The sequence below is a fragment of the Oreochromis aureus genome, linkage group 4 (genome assembly GCF_013358895.1).
Source record: "Oreochromis aureus strain Israel breed Guangdong linkage group 4, ZZ_aureus, whole genome shotgun sequence".
Classification (NCBI taxonomy): domain Eukaryota; kingdom Metazoa; phylum Chordata; class Actinopteri; order Cichliformes; family Cichlidae; genus Oreochromis; species Oreochromis aureus.
Genome location: NC_052945.1, coordinates 31,032,704 through 31,056,197, shown reverse-complemented (window position 1 = coordinate 31,056,197; position 23,494 = coordinate 31,032,704). Strand labels below are relative to the sequence as shown.

General features: G+C 41.5%; 1 protein-coding gene across 2 annotated transcripts in view; it reads left to right on the top strand.

Annotated features, from left to right (window-relative positions):
• The window catches only part of LOC116309959 (carnitine O-palmitoyltransferase 1, liver isoform-like), a 59,407-nt gene that overhangs the window by 1,669 nt on the left and 34,244 nt on the right, over nucleotides 1–23,494 (top strand). Inside the window, exons 2-11 of one of the 2 annotated variants that reach the window (XM_039611035.1) lie at nucleotides 1,420–1,562; nucleotides 5,137–5,276; nucleotides 8,679–8,856; nucleotides 9,781–9,882; nucleotides 10,009–10,146; nucleotides 11,769–11,846; nucleotides 12,163–12,270; nucleotides 16,167–16,254; nucleotides 16,657–16,852; nucleotides 20,517–20,705. In XM_039611035.1, the coding sequence (XP_039466969.1) occupies nucleotides 1,422–1,562; nucleotides 5,137–5,276; nucleotides 8,679–8,856; nucleotides 9,781–9,882; nucleotides 10,009–10,146; nucleotides 11,769–11,846; nucleotides 12,163–12,270; nucleotides 16,167–16,254; nucleotides 16,657–16,852; nucleotides 20,517–20,705 (1,358 nt within the window). In that variant the 5' untranslated portion in view covers nucleotides 1,420–1,421. Of the gene's footprint in view, nucleotides 1–1,419; nucleotides 1,563–5,136; nucleotides 5,277–6,477; nucleotides 6,763–8,678; nucleotides 8,857–9,780; nucleotides 9,883–10,008; nucleotides 10,147–11,768; nucleotides 11,847–12,162; nucleotides 12,271–16,166; nucleotides 16,255–16,656; nucleotides 16,853–20,516; nucleotides 20,706–23,494 lie in introns of those variants that run through there. The other variant, XM_039611036.1, reaches the window with a different exon arrangement.

Below are 23,494 nucleotides of genomic sequence, written 5' to 3'. Positions count from 1 at the left end.
CCATGTTTTATTTGGAGTTGAACAGAGAAAATGCATTAAATATTTGAACTGAGGAAATGAAGCATTCTAAGAAAAAGATTTATGGGATTTGCAGCTTGCACATCTGTTTCCATCTAAATCACATCATTTCCAGGGCGAGCCTGGGATATTTCAGCAAAACATTGCTAAACCACACACCGCACCTATTACAACAGCATGATGTTTTAGTAGACGAGTGCGGCTGCTGAACGGTGTGCAGTCCAGACTTTTCACATTTGAAGTATCATGAAAGAAAAATGGCGACTAAAGAAAACCCAGAACTGCTGAGCTGCTACAATCCTGTATCGGACAAATTATTAAGTTAGTCAGCAAATACACATACAAATATTGTCAGTTGAAGATTGAAGCATCATAAAAAAAAAAATTTTTCTCACAAAGTATTATTATCTAAGCAAGCATGAACCTCCTTACTAATGACATCCATCACTATGGGGCTTTTAAACAAGGCTGTTAAACCTCGTTTGGGTTAACACATTATGGTTATGGATGAATCCAGATCATTCATCGGTCCTCCCGACAACACAACAGGTCTGTGTCCTTGGGCAAAGTGTCAACAACTGCACTCATTGTGTGACAGTGTCCCCTTGCCCACATCCACCCCTCCCACGTTCACACACACCAGCAGAGAAATAGTTGTTGGAAGTGAGAAATGTGTGGCAATCAGTCGCTCGGCTGCGCAGCGAGAAGAGGAAGCAATAACACAAACACGCTCCCTGCAACGTGACTTCAAAGATGTATGTTGACTACTTTCTGTAACTGTATGGGTGTTACGTCACCGTCTTTCACCTGAAACTTTTAGTCTGCAACAGACGTGGATTATGCTGCATTTTAACTATGTGGCCCCTCCAGGCTCTCCTGCCCCTCAACAGAACCCTTACTGCAAAAACCACGAGAGAAACCAGTGATGTAATGTTCCGCAAACAAGGAGCAGTACAGCGATGACTAAGATTATTTAGTGAAACCGCCTGTCAGACTTGTGTTCCCCCAGTTAAGCCTTGTCTGTCTGCATACATAGTTCAGTGTTGAAACAGACTGTGCAACTGTAGGTTTAGTCAAACAGCGAGCAGCATGTGCTCTGTATTCATGGGGCTGCCGTGAGACAACAACATTCCAATGACGCATTAAATTAGTCTAACAGTATTGCGTAGAGAGCTGCGTCGAGCCGTATGAAATTGGCCGTTCACTCATAAAGCAAGTCAAAAATGTTCAGGTTATGAAATCTTATCTGTAATCTCTCTCGTTTTTCTCCACAATCACAGTCAAAGTCATGATGGTTTCCAGGCTGCAGATATCGAAGTTTAGTTTTGGATCAGATAAGAAGTGAACAAAACACAGCTTCCTCTTGGTGTTTACATTTGTGCTTTACTTGTGTTTCCAAAGAAATGGCCGAGGCCCACCAGGCAGTGGCATTCCAGTTCACCATAACACCAGAGGGCATCGATCTGCAGCTGTCCTACCAGGCGCTGAACCAGATCTACCTGTCTGGAGTACGATCCTGGAAGAAGCGAGTCAGCCGCGTGAGGGTGAGCATCACAACCCCAGAGTAATCAGGCTGTGTATGATTTATTAAAAAAAACAGTGATTTGCTGTTTTGTTTTTTTTAAAGCATTTATTTCATTAGAATGTTGAAAATGCAAAATTGTACTTGTTTGTAGAGATGGCACGATACCACTTTTTTATGTCCGATACCGATACCGATATCATAAATTTGGATATCTGCCGATACCGATATGAATCCGATATAGTGTTTTTTAATCACTAAAACTGTTTTTTTTTAATATCTTGCTGCATTTTGTATAAGTTCATACTCAAGTTTAAATAAACAACAACACTAAAGCTATTCTGTTATACCTGTGTATGAAAAAAAAAAAAAAAAAAAAAAAAAAAAAATACACTGCACCCAAAATATTTCATAGTTCAGCAACACTGATCAATCTAATAAACTTAAACCTGCTCCATCCTCCCTATTCTGGTATTTTAAAGAGTACTTAGCAGAAATATTAAGCAACCAACTAATAGGGTTGCAAACTCCCAGCAAAAAAAAAAAAAAAAATAGGGAACCACCCACCCTCCACCTCATGATGCTTAATCGATGTAATCAACTTTAATTTGATGCAGGGTGAAAAAAAATGCACAGAAACAAATTATTTTTCAAGAATAATTAAATAGATTCAAAATCTTTCTTCAACAGAATTGCAGACTGCACAGATGGTACTTTCCCAAAGGAAAAGTACTATAGCTTACTAGGGTATATTAGACTTAACAGTTACTATATACAGTAATGGACTTCTATACATTTTACATCAGATTAAAACTTTGGGTGTAAGATTCAGATAATTATTTATTAAAAGCTAGACATTTTAAATGAGAATAAGAAAGAAAAGTATGTCTTTGTGCCCCTTTTCCTGTTAATGCCCTATCGGCCCCCTGGCTAAACTTTGCTAGATCCGCCCCTGCACAGTTACCAGCCGTCAGCTAGGAGAAAAGGATCCTGGTGTAGAAAGTAATATTAAATACATTCTAACAACAGCTTATCAAGGTTAAACGTGCTGCTGTTGTTCAGCCGCTGGTTTCCTCTTTCTGGCGCGAAGTGGGCCAAAAACAAAGAAGAGAGATGGACTCGCGACACGACAGTTTCACGATTGAAGTAGCGGCAGGAAGGTGAGGGAGAGAGAGAGGCAGTCGCTCCATATATCGGTTGTTAAGCTTAACATGGGAATGCTTTACAAATATTCAGAGATGAACTTACACACTTGCTTTACTTCTCTCTGGGATAACTTCCTCGGAGATGAAATGCTGGTTTGGTAGCGAGGCTCCAAATACACACAGCCGCTCTATCATGTGATGCACACTGCTCCGACGTGCTAGGGTTATGAGCCGAGTTACGCCGTGTTGCAAGTTTTGTGAGGTGCTTTTTTGATATTTAATGGATCGGATTACATTTTTTATTTTTCGCCGATATCCGATCCAGTAATTTAGGTCAGTATCGGACCGATACCGATACGTAATATCGGATCGGTCCATCTCTACTTGTTTGATCATTGTTGTTGGGGAAAAAGACACAAGAATCCCATAAATGTTTAATGCTTAAGGAAAAACTAGGTGGAATGGTTGGCACATGTTATCACTGTGATCGTGGTTGCATCACATGTGCAGGAGCTGTGGTAACAAACTGCTTTAAAGCAAATCTCAAATCAGGCAAAATGTTCCTTCCTGCTCGGTAAAGGTTTTCAGCTTTAAACACTGCACTGAACCTGCAGTCTCACTATGGACTCATGCTCCTGAAACACCTGCAGGAGGTGCTTTGATGTTGCTGTGAAACCTGTCTGTATCTGTAAGCATTAATAAGAGAAAAATATTTTAGTTAACTGAAATGAAAATAAAACCTAGACTTTGGACTTTTTATCGTAAAATCTCTACTGATTTGTGCCTGACGGATTTATCAGCTGGGCCAAAACATCTATCAATATTAGCTATTTGCAGCTATATTGGTATTGGCATTTATAGCAGCCAATAAATGAAAACTGAAAAAGGAAAGCAGAAACGGGAGAAACGCCCTTCAACTATGTTGGGTTTGATGTTGCAGAGTTTGCAGCTTCCCTGCTGGCAGCACATCTGAACACTGAATTCTTGTCAGCTGCTCTTCTTCTTTTTTATGCAAGTTCGCAGAGAGGCTGAAGCAGAAATCCCTGCTCATGACAGAAACTAGATAACCACCACTGTAATGATATCGACTGATTCGGTTTTTAGCTTTTGTTGGCCCCCAAGGTCTCCCGATCTGACCCCCTTAGACTTTTATCTTTGGGGTCATCTGAAGGCAATTGTCTATGGTGTGAAGATACGAGATGTGCAGCACCTGAAACTACGGATACTGGATGCCTGTGCTGGCATTTCTCCTGCGGTGTTGCTATCAGAGTGTGAAGAGTGGGAGAAGAGGGTTGCATTGACAATGCAACACAATGGGCAGCACATTGAACACATTTTATAAGTGGTCAGAAACTTGTAAATAACTCATGAAAGAATAAAGTTACGTTGAAACCAAGCACACCATTGTTTTTCTTGTGACATTACCAATAAGTTTGATGTGTCACATGGCCCTCTTCCTATTGGAAAAACAAAAGTTGTATCCAAGATGGCCGACTTCTAAATGGCCACCATGGTCACCACCCATCTTGAGGAGTTTGCCCCCTCACATATACTAATGTGCCACAAACAGGATTTTAATATCACCAACCATTCCCATGTTATTACGGTGTATCCATATAAATGGCCCACCCTGTACACTGACAGTTATAGTGCTCTACTTGGAATACCATTAATCAGGAAGGGAATGCCTTCATTGTTAGACTTTTTTTTTTAAAAATATATAAAATTTGTTAACATTTCAGCTGCAAGAGGATTACCTTTTTTTAATTTCACGTTCACTTACGTGCTTCACGTGTGGTCAGGTGGTTTTATACTGCCACACATCAGAAATCTGTATGCAGTTGAACATTGACTAAATTTCAGTGTCTCTGCTAAATCAGCACTCTCTACTTGTTGTTACCTTTGTGAGAAGTAGGCGGGGCTCCTATGTAGGCGGGTCATTCGTGTCCAGGATGGGGCTGACTGCACAGGGCATTATGTCTTAATTCCCACCTGGGTATGATGAGTCTTTGACAACATGTACTGATATGCATTTTTGCCCCTTCTGGGTGACAGCTGTTAATATTTGCATCACCACTTGTGTGAAGTCATTGTGCTCAGTAACAAGTTTCTTACATCTCTTTGTAACCTTCAGTGTTTCTTGGCGAGTTAATGAAAGCAAATGAGGCCAAACACAGTTGAAACCCACAAATGTTTTCCCACTCAAGATTAGAACATTAAGAAACACATCAGTGTCATGTTTGGTTTTAGAGCGAAATTTATAAAAAGATCTGAAACGACACAGCTGTGAAACCAGTGCAGGCGTGCTGGATCACATTCACATCTGTAATGTGTTCCTCATTTAAGCTGCTAATGGAAGCTAGTTTTTCACCTCTGAAGGTCTGACCTGCACTTTGTTTCAGAACTAACGCTGAATAATCCCAATGCCTGTTTCTTTTTCTCTGCTAACAGAACAGTCTGATTAAGGGAGTGTACCCTGCCAGCCCGTCATCCTGGCTCTTCGTTGCCATAGGAATCCTGGCCACCATGTACATGCAGTCGGATCCCAGCATGGGGCTCATCACCAAGATACAGCAGCACCTGCCGCTAAGGTACACAACGGCAATGTCAGTGGTTTTGACCTTTAAATAGGCAAATATTTATCAAAATGATTTGATAATGCAGAGTAGACAAATTAAGACCATAATTTTGTTGTTGTTGTTGTTGTTTTTAATCAAAGTAACAAATCTGAAGGTGCAAAAATAGGTGAGCACATGGAATCATAATTTAGCTTCATCAGGGGAAACTCTGCTCTTATCTCGTCTGTGGGTGACGACAGGGATGAAGGCAGACGCAAGTCGTGCGTGTGTGTGTGTGTGTGTGTGTGTGTGTGTGTGTGCGTGCGTGTGTGTGTGTGTGCCCATGAATGATTGAACTTCTCTCAGAGTTCTTCAGACAAGTCAAATGTCAAGAAACTATAATGTGATGCCTATTTTAAGGCCAGCATCTTCCTTACCTTCTCACGTTAGTTGTTATGTCTTTCATGTCGTGTTGTTCTGGAAGTTTTGCTCTTGCTCACTCATGTTTTTATGTTGCTTAGTAGCTTTTATTTCTGCACACTGTATTTGCCCACAATTTCACTCATGTCCCTGTGCTGTCTTGCTGGTAACTGTGACAGTATCGATGCTGCCGTGAGTCAGAAACCTGAAACATTTTATTAAAAACATCTCATGGGGAACATATGACAATAACTGCTGTGATAACTAGGACTGGAATTATGTGTCCAGTTGAAGTGTTTCCAAGTGTGTGAGTTTTTCCACCTTAAAGTTGCAGCACCACTCTAAGGCCTAACATTGAGGAGGGCTGGAGTTGTGTATACATGTATAGGAAGTTTTTCAGCATGTTAACATGATGAGTCAGTACAGAGGATTGTGGGTGTGGTGCTTAAACTTGAACTTTCCTCTACTTCCCTACCAGCCTGACTACTAACTGTAGCTTTATATTATTGCATAAACCATTACTGATTCACTGACTGCACCTGTTGCTTTCCTCCCTCATGTTCATGATGTTCTGAGTCATTTCAGACGGAAAGGTTAATAAACAGATGAATGTAACTGGCAGGATAGAGGGCACGGTGAAGGTAAACAGTGACATTCATACTTACGACTGTAGCTGAACATGTGACATGAATGTTATGTAACTGAAACCAACATGAGTGTAAGGGTGATCACATGTCTCAATCAGCAGTGCACACATTCATCTTCCACCACATTAAACCCACCTGTCTAATATTATGTAGGTCCCCTCTCATGGTGCCAACACTGCTCTGGCCCGTCGGGGCATGGACGTGGGACTCCAGGGGGAATGGAGACATTGGCAGCAGATCCTTGGGTTCCCGGGGTTGTAGGGTTGGGCCTCCGTGATCGGGCTTGTTTTTCAAACATCCTGGCTCGGATTGGGATCTGGGGAGTTTGGAGACCGGGTCAACATCTCGGACCGTTTGTCATGTTCCTGACTAGTTTTGTGGTATGGTGTGGTGCACTGTCCTCCTGGGGACGACCGCTGCCATCAGCAAGTGCCTTCGCCAACAGCTGATAGGTAGGTGGTGTGTCTCAGTTACATCCACCTGAACACTAGGAACCGAGGTTTCCCAGAAGAGTCAAAACTCACTTTACTGATTACTAAGCTGTACGAATGCATCGCTAGGCTACAGAAAAAAACTGAACTGCCCATGCTTGTTGCCTTCATTATGAGTTTATTACTTTTTAAATGCAATCTAATATCCTAACATCTTATTGTTTTTAATACTATGCACAGTTCACTTCCTCAGTGGCCCACTAGGTGTTGCTGTTGTATTTTTATACTGTCAGAAGCCTCGCGGTGAGATTAAACATGAGCTATGTGAGTGAAATGCACTCTCTCTGTTTTGCTAAAGAAACAGATTATTCAGGGAGAACTGCATTTATCAAGAACAGATTTTTTTATTTTTTTTATTTTTTATAATTTTGTGTTAAAACTGTCAAAGAGCAGCAGTTTTTAAAGCCACTGGAATCTAAAAGCTGCTGTTACAGGATGTCTTGGTCACTAACACTGAAGTCTATTTTTGCATCAGTTCTTAGCCGTAGATAAAAATGCTTCAGATCGGTGTTTAGTGTAGCTGTAATCAGATAATACTGCTGATTACCTCACATTTGAAACTGATTACCAGGCAGTTGTCTGGTTATATCTGAGCCTCTCTGGGCTGGACTCTAAGTGTTGTCAAAGGAGTTTGCAAAGAAAAGCGTCTGGACTTCTTTAAGTTGCTTGAAGACGTTTCACCTCTCATCCGAGAAGCTTCTTCAGTTCTAAGGTCAAATGGCCGAGTCCCAGATTTAAACCCAGTGGATCCCCCAGGAGGGACAAGGACCCCCTGGTGATCCTCTAATCACATGCGCCAAGGTGTGGCGGGTGTGGGACCTAATCAGCCAGGGTTTGGGGTGAGCTCATTGTGAAACCTGGCCCCACCTTGTCATGTGAATTCCTGAGGTCAGATGGCCCAGGATGTGAGTGGGCGTTAAGGCGTCTGGGAGGAACTCAAAACTGGATTATAGATGGCAGACAGTTGGTGTCGTAAACCACCGCCTCTGTTCAAAGATGGTCGCTCACAGTGGACATAGATGGCCTCTTTCACTCCTCTTTCAAACCATCTGTCCTCTCTGTCTAATATGTGAACATTAGCATCCTCAAAAGAGTGACCTTTAATGTTCACATATTAGACAGAGAGGACAGATGGTTTGAAAGAGGAGTGAAAGAGGCCATCTATGTCCAGTGTGAGCGACCATCTTTGAACAGAGGCGGTGGTTTACGACACCAACTGTCTGCCATCTATAATCCAGTTTTGAGTTCCCCTCCCAGACGCCTTAACGCCCACTCACATCCTGGGCCATCTGACCTCAGGAATTCACATGACAAGGTGGGGCCAGGTTTCACAATGAGCTCACCCGAAACCCTGGCTGATTAGGTCCCACACCCGCTTTCACACCTTGGCGCATGTGATTAGAGGATCACCAGGGGTCCTTTGTCCCTCCTTGGGGATACTCCCACTGGGTTTAAATCTGGGACTCTCGGCCATTTGACCTTAGAACTGAAGAAGCTTCTCGGATGAGAGGTGAAACGTCTTCAAGCAACTTAAAGAAGTCCAGACGCTTTTCTTTGCAAACTCCTTTGACTACGATGACCTGGATGACTGAGAACCTTCACAGACACTCTAAGTGTTGCCTATAAATATGGCTGTAAATTACCGTGGTGGTGTGTAGAGGCAAAATTACAAAAATGGTCTTTTTTATTTTTTTTTAATCAGATATGGGACTTGTCCCATTGCTCTTTGTTAAAGTAACAGCATTCAGTCACTTACAAAGGTCACTTATCGGGACTGTTCCTCCCAGCTTCCTTCAGATTGTATTATTTATTGCATATTGAAAAAGTTTCCTTGTAGCTGCTCGCATCATTAAAGTGATTTCACTCTCTCTGTGCAGTCTCCACATGTCCCTCAGCACCCAGGGTCAGACTATGGTGTCAGCGCTGGTCTTCAGCACTCTGCTGTGGCTCTCTCTCATCCTGGCCCTCAGGTTCTGCCTCAAACTGCTGCTGTCCTACCACCAGTGGATGTTTGAAAAGCACGGCCGGATCTCCAACACCACCAAAGTCTGGGTGGTAAGCCACGTTCCTGCTCAGTACCTCAGCTTCCTCCAGAGGCTGCTGTGCGTGTTTAGGACATCAGGAGTTATTGCATCAATTTTTTCCTGGACCGAGCGTAATATTTATGTTTGATAACTTGAACCAAAAGTTACACGTTGATTATTTTTAGGCTGAATGGTTCCATATGTTATAGTGGTGTTTTTTGTTTGTTTGTTTGTTTGTTTGTTTGTTTGTTTGTTTTTGTTTTGTTTTCCCCCTCGTTTTCTTTTCAAGCGCATAACACATCCAAAAGTGCTGCAAACATGAAACGATGTAAAGCTGTTTTAAACATGTTTCTCTGATTTGAAAGTAACAGTCTCACTGGATTATTTGCTTTGCCTCATAGTTTAATTCCTTTTAAGTGGGGCTTGTTCGAGCTTCTGAGCTCGTCTGTTATCTACAGTAGATGGCAGCACACACTGCCAAGCCTGCAGGAGCCCTGACTGGGAGAAAAAAATTCAACTAGTGCTGTGGTGATGATTTACAGCAACACTCATGCTTACCCGCTTAAGCATGAGTTTTGATTAGAAGTAGGAATGTTTATTTGATCCTGGAGGATTGGTCCATGGAGTCTGGTTTTGAAAAGAATGATGATTAAATAAACGAACTGCAGCTCCAGTTTTTCAGTCAGGAGCAGTATCTGCCTCCTAGCTGGAAGAGAACTTTGAAAGGGAGTGTTACTTTAGAGAAACCTTATTTTCATTGTCATTAAAACTCCTTCCGGGATAAAGATTGCACTCAGCCCTCTCTAATAGTCAAAACTGAGGGTTTTTGTTTTTGTTTTAAAAGATAGAAAATCTCTTTTAGGGATAAGATTACATTTTCTTATTGAAAACACGCTGTCTGTAATATCTGTCTAAAACCCCTCCCCTCCCCTCTTTGACCTCCCGTTTCTCTCAGCCTCTGGTGAGGTTGCTGTCAAGCAGGAAGCCTTTGCTGTACAGCTATCAGTCGTCTCTACCTCACCTTCCTGTTCCAGCCATCCAAGACACAGTGAGCAGGGTGAGTGTGAACATACACCTGAACACTTGGTGGAGCATTTAAGGGATTTTTCTCTCCCCATCCTTATCCTTATCATCTTGTGTTCAAGAATGAGATTAACGCTGTCTGAATGTTTGCTGTTATCAGTACTTGGAGTCGGTGCGCCCTCTGCTGACGGACCTGGAGTTTAAACGCATGACAGACCTGGCCAATGAGTTTGAGTCGAATCTGGGAAACCGCCTCCAACGCTACCTGAAACTTAAAGCTCTGTGGGCCACCAACTATGTAGGTATTCAGCAGGAAGTACGCACAGTGCAGCTGACAGCGAGGGGTACAGGAGGGTGAATGGGTCATTGACTAACCCAGAGTTACTCATGCTCAAGGGCAAAACATCCTGACCTTTGTCCAAACTAAATGATCCGTATAATTGACACTGTGTACAAACAAAAAACAATCTTCTTCAGTGCATAATATCATTTTTATAATTAAATAAGTTACTAAACTTTACAATTTCCCCAATAATTTAATGAAAATGAATTTGTGTATGGCTGCTTTTTTACCTTGCCAGAGCAGGTGCAGCAGGTTTATATAACATTACAAATTTCTGTTATTTTCATCATTTTTCCAGCTTGTTAACAACTTCATCAGGTCACAGGACGTGGCCTCTTTCCATCATTTAACTGCTTTGATCCTGAAGCTGCTGCCTCTGAGCTTCGGATGAGTTAAATGTGTTCGTGGTGGCTCTCCTGCAGTTTTGACAAACACTTTGTGTCACTCACAGTGAGTCGCTTCACAACCTTCATATTAATGTGAAGGTGCCACAAATGTTTCCTGTCCTCACCTGTCAGTGCAGAGAAGTAGAGCATCTTCTAAATGATTATTTAAAGCATATACAGTGGTCCCTCATTTATCACAGGGGTTACGTTTTAAAAATAACCCGCGATAGATGAAGTCTGTGAAGTAGCCAACTTTATTTTTTACAATTATTATGGATGTTTTAAGGCTGTAAAACCCCTCACTACACACTTTATACACTTTTCTCAGACAGGCATGAACATTTTCACACTTTTCACTCTTGTTTAAACTCTCAAAGTTCAAACCTTCGTAGAAAAATAAGTCCATTATTATAGAATGAAACCAAAGGAACACACAGGTGACGACGTTTCATCAGCATCGTTGTGTTTGTTGGGGAGAGCTTATAAACATACAGTGCAGCACTTTAGAGTCACGCTGCTAGAGATAGAAGATTTATGTAAATTTGACAAGCTGAACACATTCTGTACTGTACAGGAGACACGGCACGAGATTGATTGACAATGGTCTATAGCCAATCAGGACGCAGAACACAATGTGCTGTATTTAAAAAAAAAAAAAAAAAAAAAAAAAAAAAAGACATGCAAAATTGCTCTGTAATGCATAAGTTCAGTATTTGCATTTTTATTAGTACCTCAGAGTAATACTTGGGCACAGTAAACTTTTACTTGAGTAAACGTTCTTTTGCCAGCTCTGTAATCTGTGAGTGACCACTGACAGAAGTGACGCAGTACTTATTTAAAAAGCAAATTGTTATCGTTGTCCTCCTTGTATATTGAAAATCCTCACGACCTCCGTTATCACTACAATACGTCCTCACATCCTGGTGTTTGAACTTTTTAAACTTGAGGAGCTGCGTCTTGTTCAGGTACTGAGTTTGACTGTCACAGGTTTGAGTCACTGCCCTGTGGTGCACTGTCAGTGTGCCCTTTCTGGCACCGCTGTTGCATAATGTAATTTATCCCTTTTTTATTTGCAAGTTTTCTTATAAAGCTTGCAACTATAAAGCAATACATTTTGCATTTTTTAATCCTAATACTTTGTGCTTCTGGTTTGAAAAGAACAAAGAGTTTAGATTCCTGTTTTGGCTCTAGGTGAGTGACTGGTGGGAGGAATACGTCTATTTAAGGAGCCGAGGTCCCATAATGGTCAACAGTAACTACTATGGAATGGTAACCACTGCTTCTTTATATAATTACATGTTTACATTCTGAGCTAAGGTTAGGACTTATATTAAAGTCAGAATGCTTTATTTTCTTTACCCGTGATCTTGATTAAATCTACACCTCATATCCTGTTGTCATTTTTAACCTTGAGCTTCCTGTCAGTCCAGCTCAACCTTTTAGCCTTATCTTGGTGACTGTTGTTGATGTTTTTAGAGAGATAAGGGAATTATATAACATTTCATTCTCCTTCCTTTGGTTCTTAATCAAAAATCTTCTGATGGTTGTCTTTTTTAAAAATCTATCCTTTGTGTGGTCCTTCCAGGATTTTCTGTACGTGACACCAACCTCAGTGCAGGCGGCCAGGGCGGGGAACACGATCACTGCCCTGCTGCTCTACCGCCGCAAGGTGAACCGGGAGGAACTGAAGCCGGTGAGGCTGCACACATTTCTGCAGATTGGAAAAATAATGCGATGGAGTGTGTTTGCATCTGTTGCGCTGTTTGTTTTAAAAAAAAAAAAAAAAAAAATTCTGATGATGCCTATCGCTGTCAGATTGTTAAAAATCTTCCAAGTTTTGCATCAGTAATCTTAAAAAGGTCAGTGTCTCTCAGGCTGTAATGATGAGCTCCTGTTTTATTATGTCGACCAGAATGTATTCAAAGTTCAGATTCAGTTTTACAGAAGGATTCAATGGAAATATTGCATTAATATTGTGGCATTGCTTTTAAACACATGGTCTCAGATGTAATTGGACTGATTAGAATAAAAGACAATAATACTTTTTTTCTCAAAGATATTTTGATTAAATTGAAGCAACAAAGAAAAACTGATACACAGAATTGTTAAACAACAAACAAGTAGGTTTCACAATGACTGTTACAACTGAATCAGAATCAGAAATACTTCCTTAATCCCGAAGGAAATCATGGGTTACAGCAGGCAGCACGCTAAATGGCACATGCGCACTTACAAAGGAACCTTCTGACCAAACATACTTTACACAAACATCACATTAGGGAGACATGTCAGAGAGGGAGGCTGATGGGAAAAAAACAACGAAAATACACAACATGAGGTGAGAGGAGGAGAAAAAACCCCCCACTCAGACTGAGCTCCTGATGGGAGAACAGTTTGAGAACAGAAAAAACACCCCAGCACAAAAAGCACATGACTGTCAATACACCACAAGATAAGCAACAGGGGTGGGTAAAGGGTGAGAGAGAGCCGGTGTAGATGGCGCATGCTTGTGTGTATCCTGAGTTTAGCTGAGAGAGTGTCCTTCTCCCAGCCAGGCTAAGTAAACAGTCTTCCAGGTGGCCTTGCGTAGGATAGAAAGGAACAGAAATAATAGAATACAGATGACACACTCGCATATCTTGTAATTGCTTTAATCAGTTTACCCCCCTTACCCATACCACATAGTAGCCCTATCCCTCAGGCCAGGTAAAAAAAACAAACAAGCAAAAAGCCCCATCGCAAGTACAACAGGACAAAGCAGAACAAAATAAAACAAACACACAAAAAACATAAAGGCCCCTTCACAGCGGACGCAGCATGTGCTGCTAATGCTAACTGCTGACTAAAAGCCAAGGATCCAGAATTTGTTGCGCTGGCTGCTGAGCTCTGTGGGGTTTTGCAGCACCTCTACGTGTACTAGATGCGCCTGCTCCTTGTCGTTTCTATCGCTGTTGAAAAGGCTCTGGAGTAGCCGATACTGGAGGTCTCTGTATAAGCAGGTTAACCTGTGACACAAAAAATAACCGAACTCAGACACACACAGACTGTTTTCCTTTGTGGTGATGAAGGAAATCGCTGGGCTGGCATGTAAAAGGGCATTTATTCTTTTAGGACCTACAGCTCAATAAAGCACCCCTCCAACAGCCAAACCCATCTGAGCTCTGAGCTCAGATCAGGCAGCAATGAGAAAGGACGCTGAAAGAAATCTACATTATCAATACTGGGGGCATATATGTTGGCCAACACTACTTTTTTTATTATAAAGTTTACCCGAAACAAAAACATACCAGCCACTCGTATCAGAAATTACATTATGTGTCTCAAAGGGAATATTTTGGTCAGAATAGAAACGCCTCTGGGCTTAGCCTGAAAAAGTGGAAAGAAAATGCTGCCCTGCCCATCTGCACATAGACGAGAGTTATCCGATCCACAGAAATGTGTTTCTTGTAGAAAGACAACAGCTGCTTTATACTGCTTTACGTGTGAGAGCACCTTCCTTCTTTTCACAGGGTGGTTTAAACCTTTGACATTCCAGCTTACAGAGTTTAAGCAACTACCCATAGTCCTGCACTAAAAGTGTAAGAAAACAAGTGCAGCTGAAAACAGAGTACGAGAAAGAAGACAAATAAGAGACTACAACACAGAGTAGAATGGTTCCGGGTTTCCCCAACTTGACACTAATAACTGACTTTAGCTCCCATAACAATTATTTTAGTAAACATAACACTCCTAGATAAGGTAAAATTTTGTTAAAGCAGTCAGCATGGAACCACAACACACCCTATAAAACCACTTTGGAGACAATAAAAGCAATGAGATATGAATAGCCTCCCTGCTTGTAAATAGCAGAGGAGAAGAAAAAAGAAGAGTCTGTAATGCCTAAATATGAACGAAAGTCCTTGCATATCCCAGGAGACGGAGATGGTCAGGACAATCTATTCACTGGGCTGTCCCGCGGACAAACGTAAAGACCAGATAAACAGGCTCTCAAGGTGATTTGGTTGTAACGGGCAGGTCGTCCAAGTATCTCCTCGCTTAATCAGCCAAATGATGCCAGTGCCTTGCACCGTCGGGAGATGTGATGCGAAGTCGTGCAGGATACAGCAGAGCGGGCTTGAGACCTCATTTATACAGCTCGGCCATCGCTTCACGGTACTCCACGCGCTTGCTTAGAACTTCTGGGCAGTAGTCCTCCACCATGCGAATCTGCCGGCCATGGCATTCTAGTTTCCCTCCTTGCCGGGCCTCTTGGATAAGAAGGTCCTTTACCTTGTACCGATGAAGGCGTATAATTACAGGGCGCGGTCTCTGTCCTGGGGCTAGCTTAGCGGCAGGTATACGGTGGACTCTGTCAATCTCCGGGCGGGTCAGGGGCCTCTACTTCCCGAAAACCTCACAGAGCAAATCTGCAAAGAATTCTGTTGGATGCCCACCTTCAACGCCCTCCTCGAGTCCCAGAATACGCAGGTTTTGGCGCCTACTTCGGCTTTCTAAGTCCGTAACTTCAGCCAGAAGTTTAGTGTTAGATTCACTGAGGTTGAAACAAATGTTGTTGAGTTCTCTAACCTGCTGACTTAAATCGTCCACAGCTAGCTCTAAAGATCTAAGTCGCTGGCCATGATCTTCCACTGCAGAGCGGACTTTGTCAAACTTCGACTCCAGTAAACTAAAAGATGTTTTGAAATCGCTGGCCATTGCCTCCCTGTGCTGCTCCAGAAGGGAGGAGATGGCTGCCATATACAGTCTTCCTTTTCTGCCGCTTTAGTGCGTTTTGAGGCCATGTTAGAGCGAGCAAAACCCAATTTCGGAAAAGGTAAAACAAAAAGTAAGCATTTCAATAGTTTTGTTGTGAATTGGCCGGTTTAGAAGTGGAAAAGGTAGATAAGTTAGCGGAGCTGTCTTCTCCTCTACCTACTACATCCCCCTAGCGACCCGAAGTCCAAGACAATAATACTTAAAAACAATTAGCAAAGAATGGCACTATAAATGGTAAATGGCCTGTATTTATATAGCGCTTTTCTAGTCCCTAAGGACCCCAAAGCGCTTTACATATCCAGTCATCCACCCATTCACGCACACATTCACACACTGGTGATGGCAAGCTACATAATACTAATAAAACTATAATAGCATATACAGTAGTACATGTATATATGTCTGTAAGTAAGTCAAAAATATGTAATGCCAGTTAAAATGCCAGTTAAAATCAAAGGCAGATAAAGAATTGGCCCTTGGCTGCGTCCATACTGTAGTCCACAGCCCATTGTGTAATATGGGTGCACATGCCCTTGATTGTCAGTTTTTTCTGGCAGTGACTCTTGTTTCGTGAGGTACTGCAGAACCTTTGATGTGCTCCAATATCGTCTGTCTACTACCCACCTTGCTTTTTTACAGCTCCCCTTCACAGAGAGAGCAACAGAAGGGTGCAGCCATCTGTGTTGGCTGTATTTAGTGTACAGTGGCTGTTGTGTGGCTAGCTACTGCTGCTTTCCATTGATTCAAATAAGAATGGGTTGTGTTATCTAAGGGTCACATGGATTAATGTCCATTTAAAACGAATGGAAAATAGCCAGTGTCTTTGTGCTGTAGAGCCGCGTTCCGGGTACCGTCATCCCCCTGTGTGCTGCTCAGTGTGAGAGGATGTTCAACACAACACGCACACCAGGAGTCGAGACTGGTAACAAACACACACATACTCAGAGTAGATACAGTACATAAAGATGCACTTTGATTGTTGCAGTATTTCTCTCGCTCAAGTGTCTTAAATAAGGGGAGCTGTTTCTCTGCTAAATTCTATTAATTGCTATTCTTCTATTATATGCCCATTCTATTTCTATTACCTCACTGAAGCATGATATTCAGGATGTGTAGGAGGATATTGAAGTAGCATTATTGAAGGTATAGCATTGAAGTTCATCGTCAGCTTCTAAATTATCATCGGGGGCTGATGCGCTCTTACACTCAGACATGCCCGGGCTTGTCTTTTTGCACACGTTAGGAAATGTAAACACATGTCATGGTTATATCTTATTGTTGTTGCAGACTGTATAATATGGCACTGCCGTACTCTTTTCCACAGATGTGCTCCAGCACTGGCTAGACAGTGAGTTTGTGGCAGTGTACCACAGGGGGCGCTATTTTCGCCTGTGGGTATACCGGGCAGGCCGCCTGCTGTCCCCCAGGGAGATTGAATACCAGATCCAGAGGATCCTGGATGACCCTTCACCTGCTCTTCCTGGAGAGGAGAAACTGGGAGCTCTCACTGCTGGAGACAGGTACGTACAAAGTGGCAACCCCCTATCATCCTGATATGCTTACTACTGGCTCCAAAAATTTGACATGGCAGCGGTAAGCGTGCTGCTGTTTGAATTTTCTAAATGTTGGGGAAAAGCGGGTGATGTCACATGACTTTTTTTTTTTTGCCTTTTTATATACAGGCTATAGTAGGGAATTTTGATACATTTTCTAACTGTGAAATATTTGGGAGAAATATGAAAAGTTAATCACAGGTTGTAGTCTGTAAATAAGGAGTGGTATTAATAAGAGGTTCTTTAAAACTGAATAAACCTTTTAAAGTTGACATCAACATTTCTTTCATTAAAATAAAGTAATTAATTTTTTTTATTTCTTTACTGAAACACAGCCAGTTTGTATAAAGCTGTCTGAACCTGCTGTCTTTATATTTAGTGGGTTGCTCAGAGGCAGCTCACAGAGACGAGCTACGGTGCGACCACTGGATGGCACCATAATATACTAATCAGAGCTCTTTACTGACACATACAATTAGTTATACAATGGGCTGCACGATTTTGCATAAAATGAGAATCACGATTTTTTTTTTGCTTAGAATTGAGATCACGATTCTCTCACGATTTTCTTTTCCAATATAAATATTTATTGCACTTATTAACTGCACATCAACTTCGTAACAGTTGAAACTGAACATAAAAACAATAAATAAACAAAAACAATAAATGCCTCACATTTTGTGGTTGCCGCAAAATGTTGTACTGCTTGAAATTCCGTCTCCACCGTTGCTGGACATTGCGTGTATAGAGCAGGTAGTGCAGCAATAGAAAAATAGTTGCGGGACGGCACTGTGTAGCGTTTGTCTAGGGTGCTGATCATTTTCCTAAATCCCTCGTTTTGCACAGTGATGATATATCTTTGGTCAGGTGATAAGTAACAGCCTCCGTAATTTCTTTGTGTCTGCGGGAGTTCGACGTGTATAGGGAAGCGCTGTATAAGGTTCCCGTTATTGATGTTTGGGTGGTTGACCGGGACGAATTTTCTCCTGTCACTTTCTCGTCATCCCTGACGTGTTCTCCGTTGTTTTTTCCCTGCCAATTTGAGCATCACGGCACAGCTTCTGTATCACGTGGTATAAGGCTCCGCCCTTGTCATTTGTTGAGCAGGAAGAGGGAGCGCTTGTTTTCATGCAGATTACGTCCCGGATCAAAATGCCGCATAATCGTAAATCGTCGTCGTTTTTTTTTTTTTTTTTTTTTTTTAAATCGTTGTCATTTGGAAATGAGATCGCACATAAGTATGAATCGAGATCGCGATTTTCTAACGATTAATCGTGCAGCCCTACAATGGACTTCATGTGTAGACTCACCTTTTTCATTTGAGAGTACCCACTTTAAAGTTTCGTTTTGGAGTTTCAGCTCCTTAACATGTCCCACCCTCTTTTTTTTTTTTTAAAGAGACATAAGCTGCTAAAACAGAAAAAACTATACAAGAATTTGCTATAATATTAGAAGTGGCAAAATCTACAGTTTGGTACTTCCTGAGAAGGAAAGAAAGCACTGGTAAATTCAGCAACGCAAAAAGACCTGGACGCCCACGGAAGACAACAATGGTGGTTGATCCAAGAGTCATTTGCATGGTTATGAGAAACCGCTTCACAACAGCCAACCAAGTGAACAACACTTTCCCAGAGGTACGCGTATCGATATCCGAGTCTACCATAAAGAGAAGACTGCATGAAAGTAAAGCCTCAAAAATGGATTGGAAAGATCCAAAGCACACCACATCACCTGTAAAACTCCGTGTGATGGTTTGGGTTCGCGTGGCTGCCACTGGCATGCATGAATTTTGCAGTGTTCAGAGACTTACTCTCTGCTCAAATCCGGTTAAATGCACTCAAATTGATTAGATGGTGTTTCATAATACAGATGTACAGTGAGCCAAAACATACAGCCAAAGCAAGCCAGGAGTTTATTAAAGCAAAGAAGTGGGATATTCTGGAATGGTCAGGTCAGCCACCTGCTTGTTTTCCTTCTGGTGGGCAATCTTTAGTTGAGCATGAAGGTTTCTAACTCTGCACTCTTAATTCCTCAAAACCTAGAGGAAAAGTTTGGGTTGGCTTCAATGAAATGATTAAAAGTAAAACAATGGAAACTAATCATGTGAACAGTAAGTAGAAATAAATTTTGGCTAGAGGAACGGATGAAGGAAAAAAAAATGTAGGGATCAGCTCTTCAAGTTTATGCATGTTACTGTTTGCAATGTCTGTTGTACACATGTCTAGAAAGTTTTTCCTGAGATGTAGAAGCATAACAAAAACAAAACCAAGAAAGTGAGAGAGTGCAAAAGCTAACGTGTATCAGCAAATGGATTGTTAGCAGGATCCTACGAGACATGGTGTTGTGTCCTCACTTGGCTAATGCGTACCCAGCCCAATTTTACTCTTTAGGTGTGTGTGTGTGTGTGTGTGTGTGGGGGGGGGGGGGATGTGTGTATCATGACCGCTTCTGTTAATGACAGTGCGGGGAATGAGTGGGAGGGTGGGGTGGGCTGCTTTTAACCATGTAAAGCACTTTGTGCTACAGTTTGTATGAAAAGTGCTTTATAAATAAAGATTGATTGATTGATTGATTGTGATAGGACGCTGTATTGTGGCAAACCCAACTCATGATTGTGAAGGAAATGAGGACATGTGCCATTGTTCTGTCTCAGCCTATGTGTGTTTGTGTTGGCAATCATGAGAAATAAGTCTGCTGGTTAACTTTTTGCCTTTGACATGTGAAAAAAAACACACGAAACACCCACATGTCAGTGTGTTGTTTCTTAATGCCCTCACTCATTGATAGAAATCTATACATACTGATTTTCTTCTATGATAGGCTCACATGATTTAACTTTCAATTGCACTTTTCTCCAAAGGCCATTAAGACTTGGCATATATGCACATCTCCCTCTCTTCAGGATTCCCTGTTGTGATTAAAGCTAAATATGTTGTGTATGTTAAAGCTGTTTTAGACTGGGTGTCTTTAGCAGGCGCTCCCATCCTGTTACTAGTCTTGGCTGTTTTGTTTTCTGGCATGATTAGTATTGTGCATAATTAACAAAAAGATGGAAATGACATCAGAACTACAATCTGGATATTGTGCTGCCTACACATTATGATTGGCTTAAAGCAAACAAAGTGGGGAAAGTGCCACCAACATGCTTAGCAGGAACAGTCCAATGAGTCTTTGCATTAATGGCCCGTCCGTCAAGCTGTGTGTATTACTAAAGTAGTGAGTCGACCAGCAAATTGGACACGGAGTACGAGATTTTAGAAAACATCACTAGGCTTTTGTCCAACAACTGTCATCTGATGACATTTGCGTCACATGCCGATGTCTTTGACTGTGTGGAAACTTTGTGAACAGTAGTTTGATGTTTTGTGAGTTTTCAGATTGTCTTAAGTTATCTTAGAGTGGACTAAGTACTTGAGAAGGATGCAGTGTTTTAGTGAAGTATGTTTCCTCATAATTGTTATGGAGCATCTGCAGTTTCCGCTGAGTTGAGCCTTCTGTCAACTTTCTCCACTTCTTAGGCTCTTTTAGTACTTGTGTTTTGGGACAATTATACAAAAAGACTTGCTGGCAGTAAGTACAGACCCATGAGCAAAATAATGATTTATAATATATACATGCCATCCCCTCCCAGAATCCCTTGGGCTCAGATGAGGAAGCAGTACTTCAGCTCTGGGGTCAACAAGAGATCGCTGGATGCCATTGAGAGGGCGGCCTTCTTTGTAACCTTGGATGACGAGGAGCAAGGCATGAGGGGAGATGACCCAGAGGGGAACTTGGACAGCTACGCCAAGTCTCTGCTTCATGGGAAATGTTATGACAGGTGAGAGGTCACCAAGGAACGTGTGGGGAGGGGTTTTATGGATCTGGTATATTTAAAACAGTGTTTAGTGCCTTCAAGAGCCTAACTGCAGTGAGCATTGTATAAAAATTGGAAAGTGAAGGTAGATTTGTAGCATTAGTTGGTTCATCATGGAGACAAAAGATACTTCATCACATCACCACTTCGAGTAGATTACATACCCAAGGGAATGCTCTGGGAATACTGTGGCAACTGATCGCTTCATAGTCCGTCCATGTAAGAATGATGTAATGTGATGCTGATGTTTTTCACACAGGAAAAATGATCTTTATCTCCACGCACACAAGATCTTGGCTAATCGTGGTCCATCTTATTTTACAGACCTGAAAGTAACATGTTACTCCAAACAAGTACTTCACTCAGTGCCTCCTAGGATATTTAAAAGTAGGATGAGGTAGAGCCTTTAGGCGCCTCTTCAGCTCCAAGTTTGGATTCGTGAGACGGACACTTTCTCTGCTTTTTAAGATTAGGTTTAAACTTTCCATTTTTATAAAGCATATAGTTAGGGCTGAGTCACATGACCCTTAACACCCCATGCCTTTTTTATGCTTTGTTTTGGTGTCTTTTGTCAGTTCATTCAATAAATGTGTCAAAAACATACTGGTTAGCGTGGCAAGATTTGTACATAGTAATGGCTGGTTTCCCCTAAAATACCATTAGAGTAGTACACAGGATGGTAGGAGATTAGGGAAGTGAAACATAAATATAGTAACCAGTTTTCTAATATTTTGCTTTTGTTGGCTCATGACAGATGCTATCAGCTGCTGTGTGTATCTAGTCATCTTTATTACAAAACAGTGTAATGTGATTTAAGCTGCTCACTGAGTCACACCTGGCAAAAAAATGAACATGGAACATGGCTTTCCCTAAAATACGACCAGAGGGGTGTAGATGGAAAAATGTTTTTTCTCCAAAAGTTGATTCTGTTCATCTGGACGTAGCGTTTTGTGGGAGAAACGTTTCGTCACTCATCCAAGTGACTTCTTCAGTCTCAGCTGACTGCAGGTTTCCCCAATCTTATAAACAAACAATGTTATAAACAAAAATGTTTTTTCTTTCGTTTTGATCCTCAGACTGCTGCATATTTTCTATTTAGCGCATGCACACACACGCACTGTGGAGATGGTACTCTAAACTTACTGCCATCTTCAAAAAAGAGTTCGATACACATGAGCTTTCATGTAGCCTGTTCTGCTGAAAGTAGCCGATGAAAGATAAGAGCACTGGTGATAAATACTTCGTGTGTACTAAGGAGCCCAAAGTGTCCCAAAAAGAAATCTGCATGATGCATTTGGAACATTCGTTTGCATCTTGAGTTACTTCATGTTCTGCACTTCCTGTTTATCGTGGTTGTAATCAGCGATTGGTATCTTTGTGAATTTGTTACTTATATACAACCAACTACTACTTTATTTGTCCCACAAATAAGAACATGTGTCACAGCAGTTAAAATGCTGATGATGCCAACAGTAATAATTACATCTCTGGAGAATAAATGTGCATTGCTAGGAGTTCAGTACTGAGGTCACAGAAACATTCCTCTGCAGCAACATGTCTGTGATTACTCCACTTCTCACAGGCCTCAGGCTGCCAAGGATTCTTCTTTGGTTTAGTGTGATGTGATGGTGACAAAAACCACTATCAGACATGAAAAATAAACTGTAAAAAAAAAGGATTGTGATGAATCCTTTGATAATCCTGACTTTCTTAATTGTTAATTGTTTAGCTTCCATTGAACAGTGGCTTGGTGACAACTACTTACAGTTGAACTCTGAGAAGTCAGAAACATTAATTATTGCCCCCGACAACCAGATATCTCTAATCAAACAGCATCTTGGTTCTCTTGGCTCATCTGTTCACCTGAGCCTCAGATACCTTGGTGTGATCTTTGATTCTGCCATGTCCCTAGAGCAACACTCTCGCCAGTTGATTAGGAATTGCCTTTTCCAGCTAAGGAACATCTCCAAACTGTGAACTTTGCTGTCTAAATCTGAGTTAGAAATGGTTATTCATGCTTTTATTTCATCACGCTTAGATTATTGTAACAGTCTTTTTCTTTGTTTGAGCAAAAGGAATCTTGACCGTCTCCAGTTAGTCCAGAATGCTGCTGCAAGGCTTTTAACTAAGACATGAAAAAGAGAGCACATTACACCAGTGTTACGTTCATCACACTGGCTTCCAGTACATTTTAGAATTCATTTTAAAATCTTGGTACTGACTTTTAAAGCTTTGAATTGTGATGCCCCAGCCTACATTTCCCATCTTTTAGAATCCCACCCTCCCTCTCGCAGCCTGAGATCATCTAATCAAAGGCTGTTGGTAGTCCCACCTAACTCGTTTTTAAGACTAGAGGTGATAGATCTTTTAGAGCTGTGGCCCCCAGGTTGTGGAATGCTCTCCCTCCATCTTTACGTTGCCTTGATTGTATTTATTCTTTTAAAAAGCAGCTTAAGACTCATTTATTTAGATTGGCTTTTAATTAGATTTGTGCTGTATGTTTGATTATTAATGTATTTTATGTATTTCTGTTTTATATTATTGTGAAGCACTTTGTGGTTTTTATCCTGTGAAAAGTGATATATAAACAAATTGATTTGATTTGATTTCTTCATTGAAATTCAGCTACAGACACCAAACAGACACCTGAGGCTGGTCTGGACTCCACACAGGAAACCTTGACCAGCCCGGACACAAAGGATTGACAGATTTAAAGCTCTTTCTGTGCGGGGGATGGTGCATGGAGCAGTTTG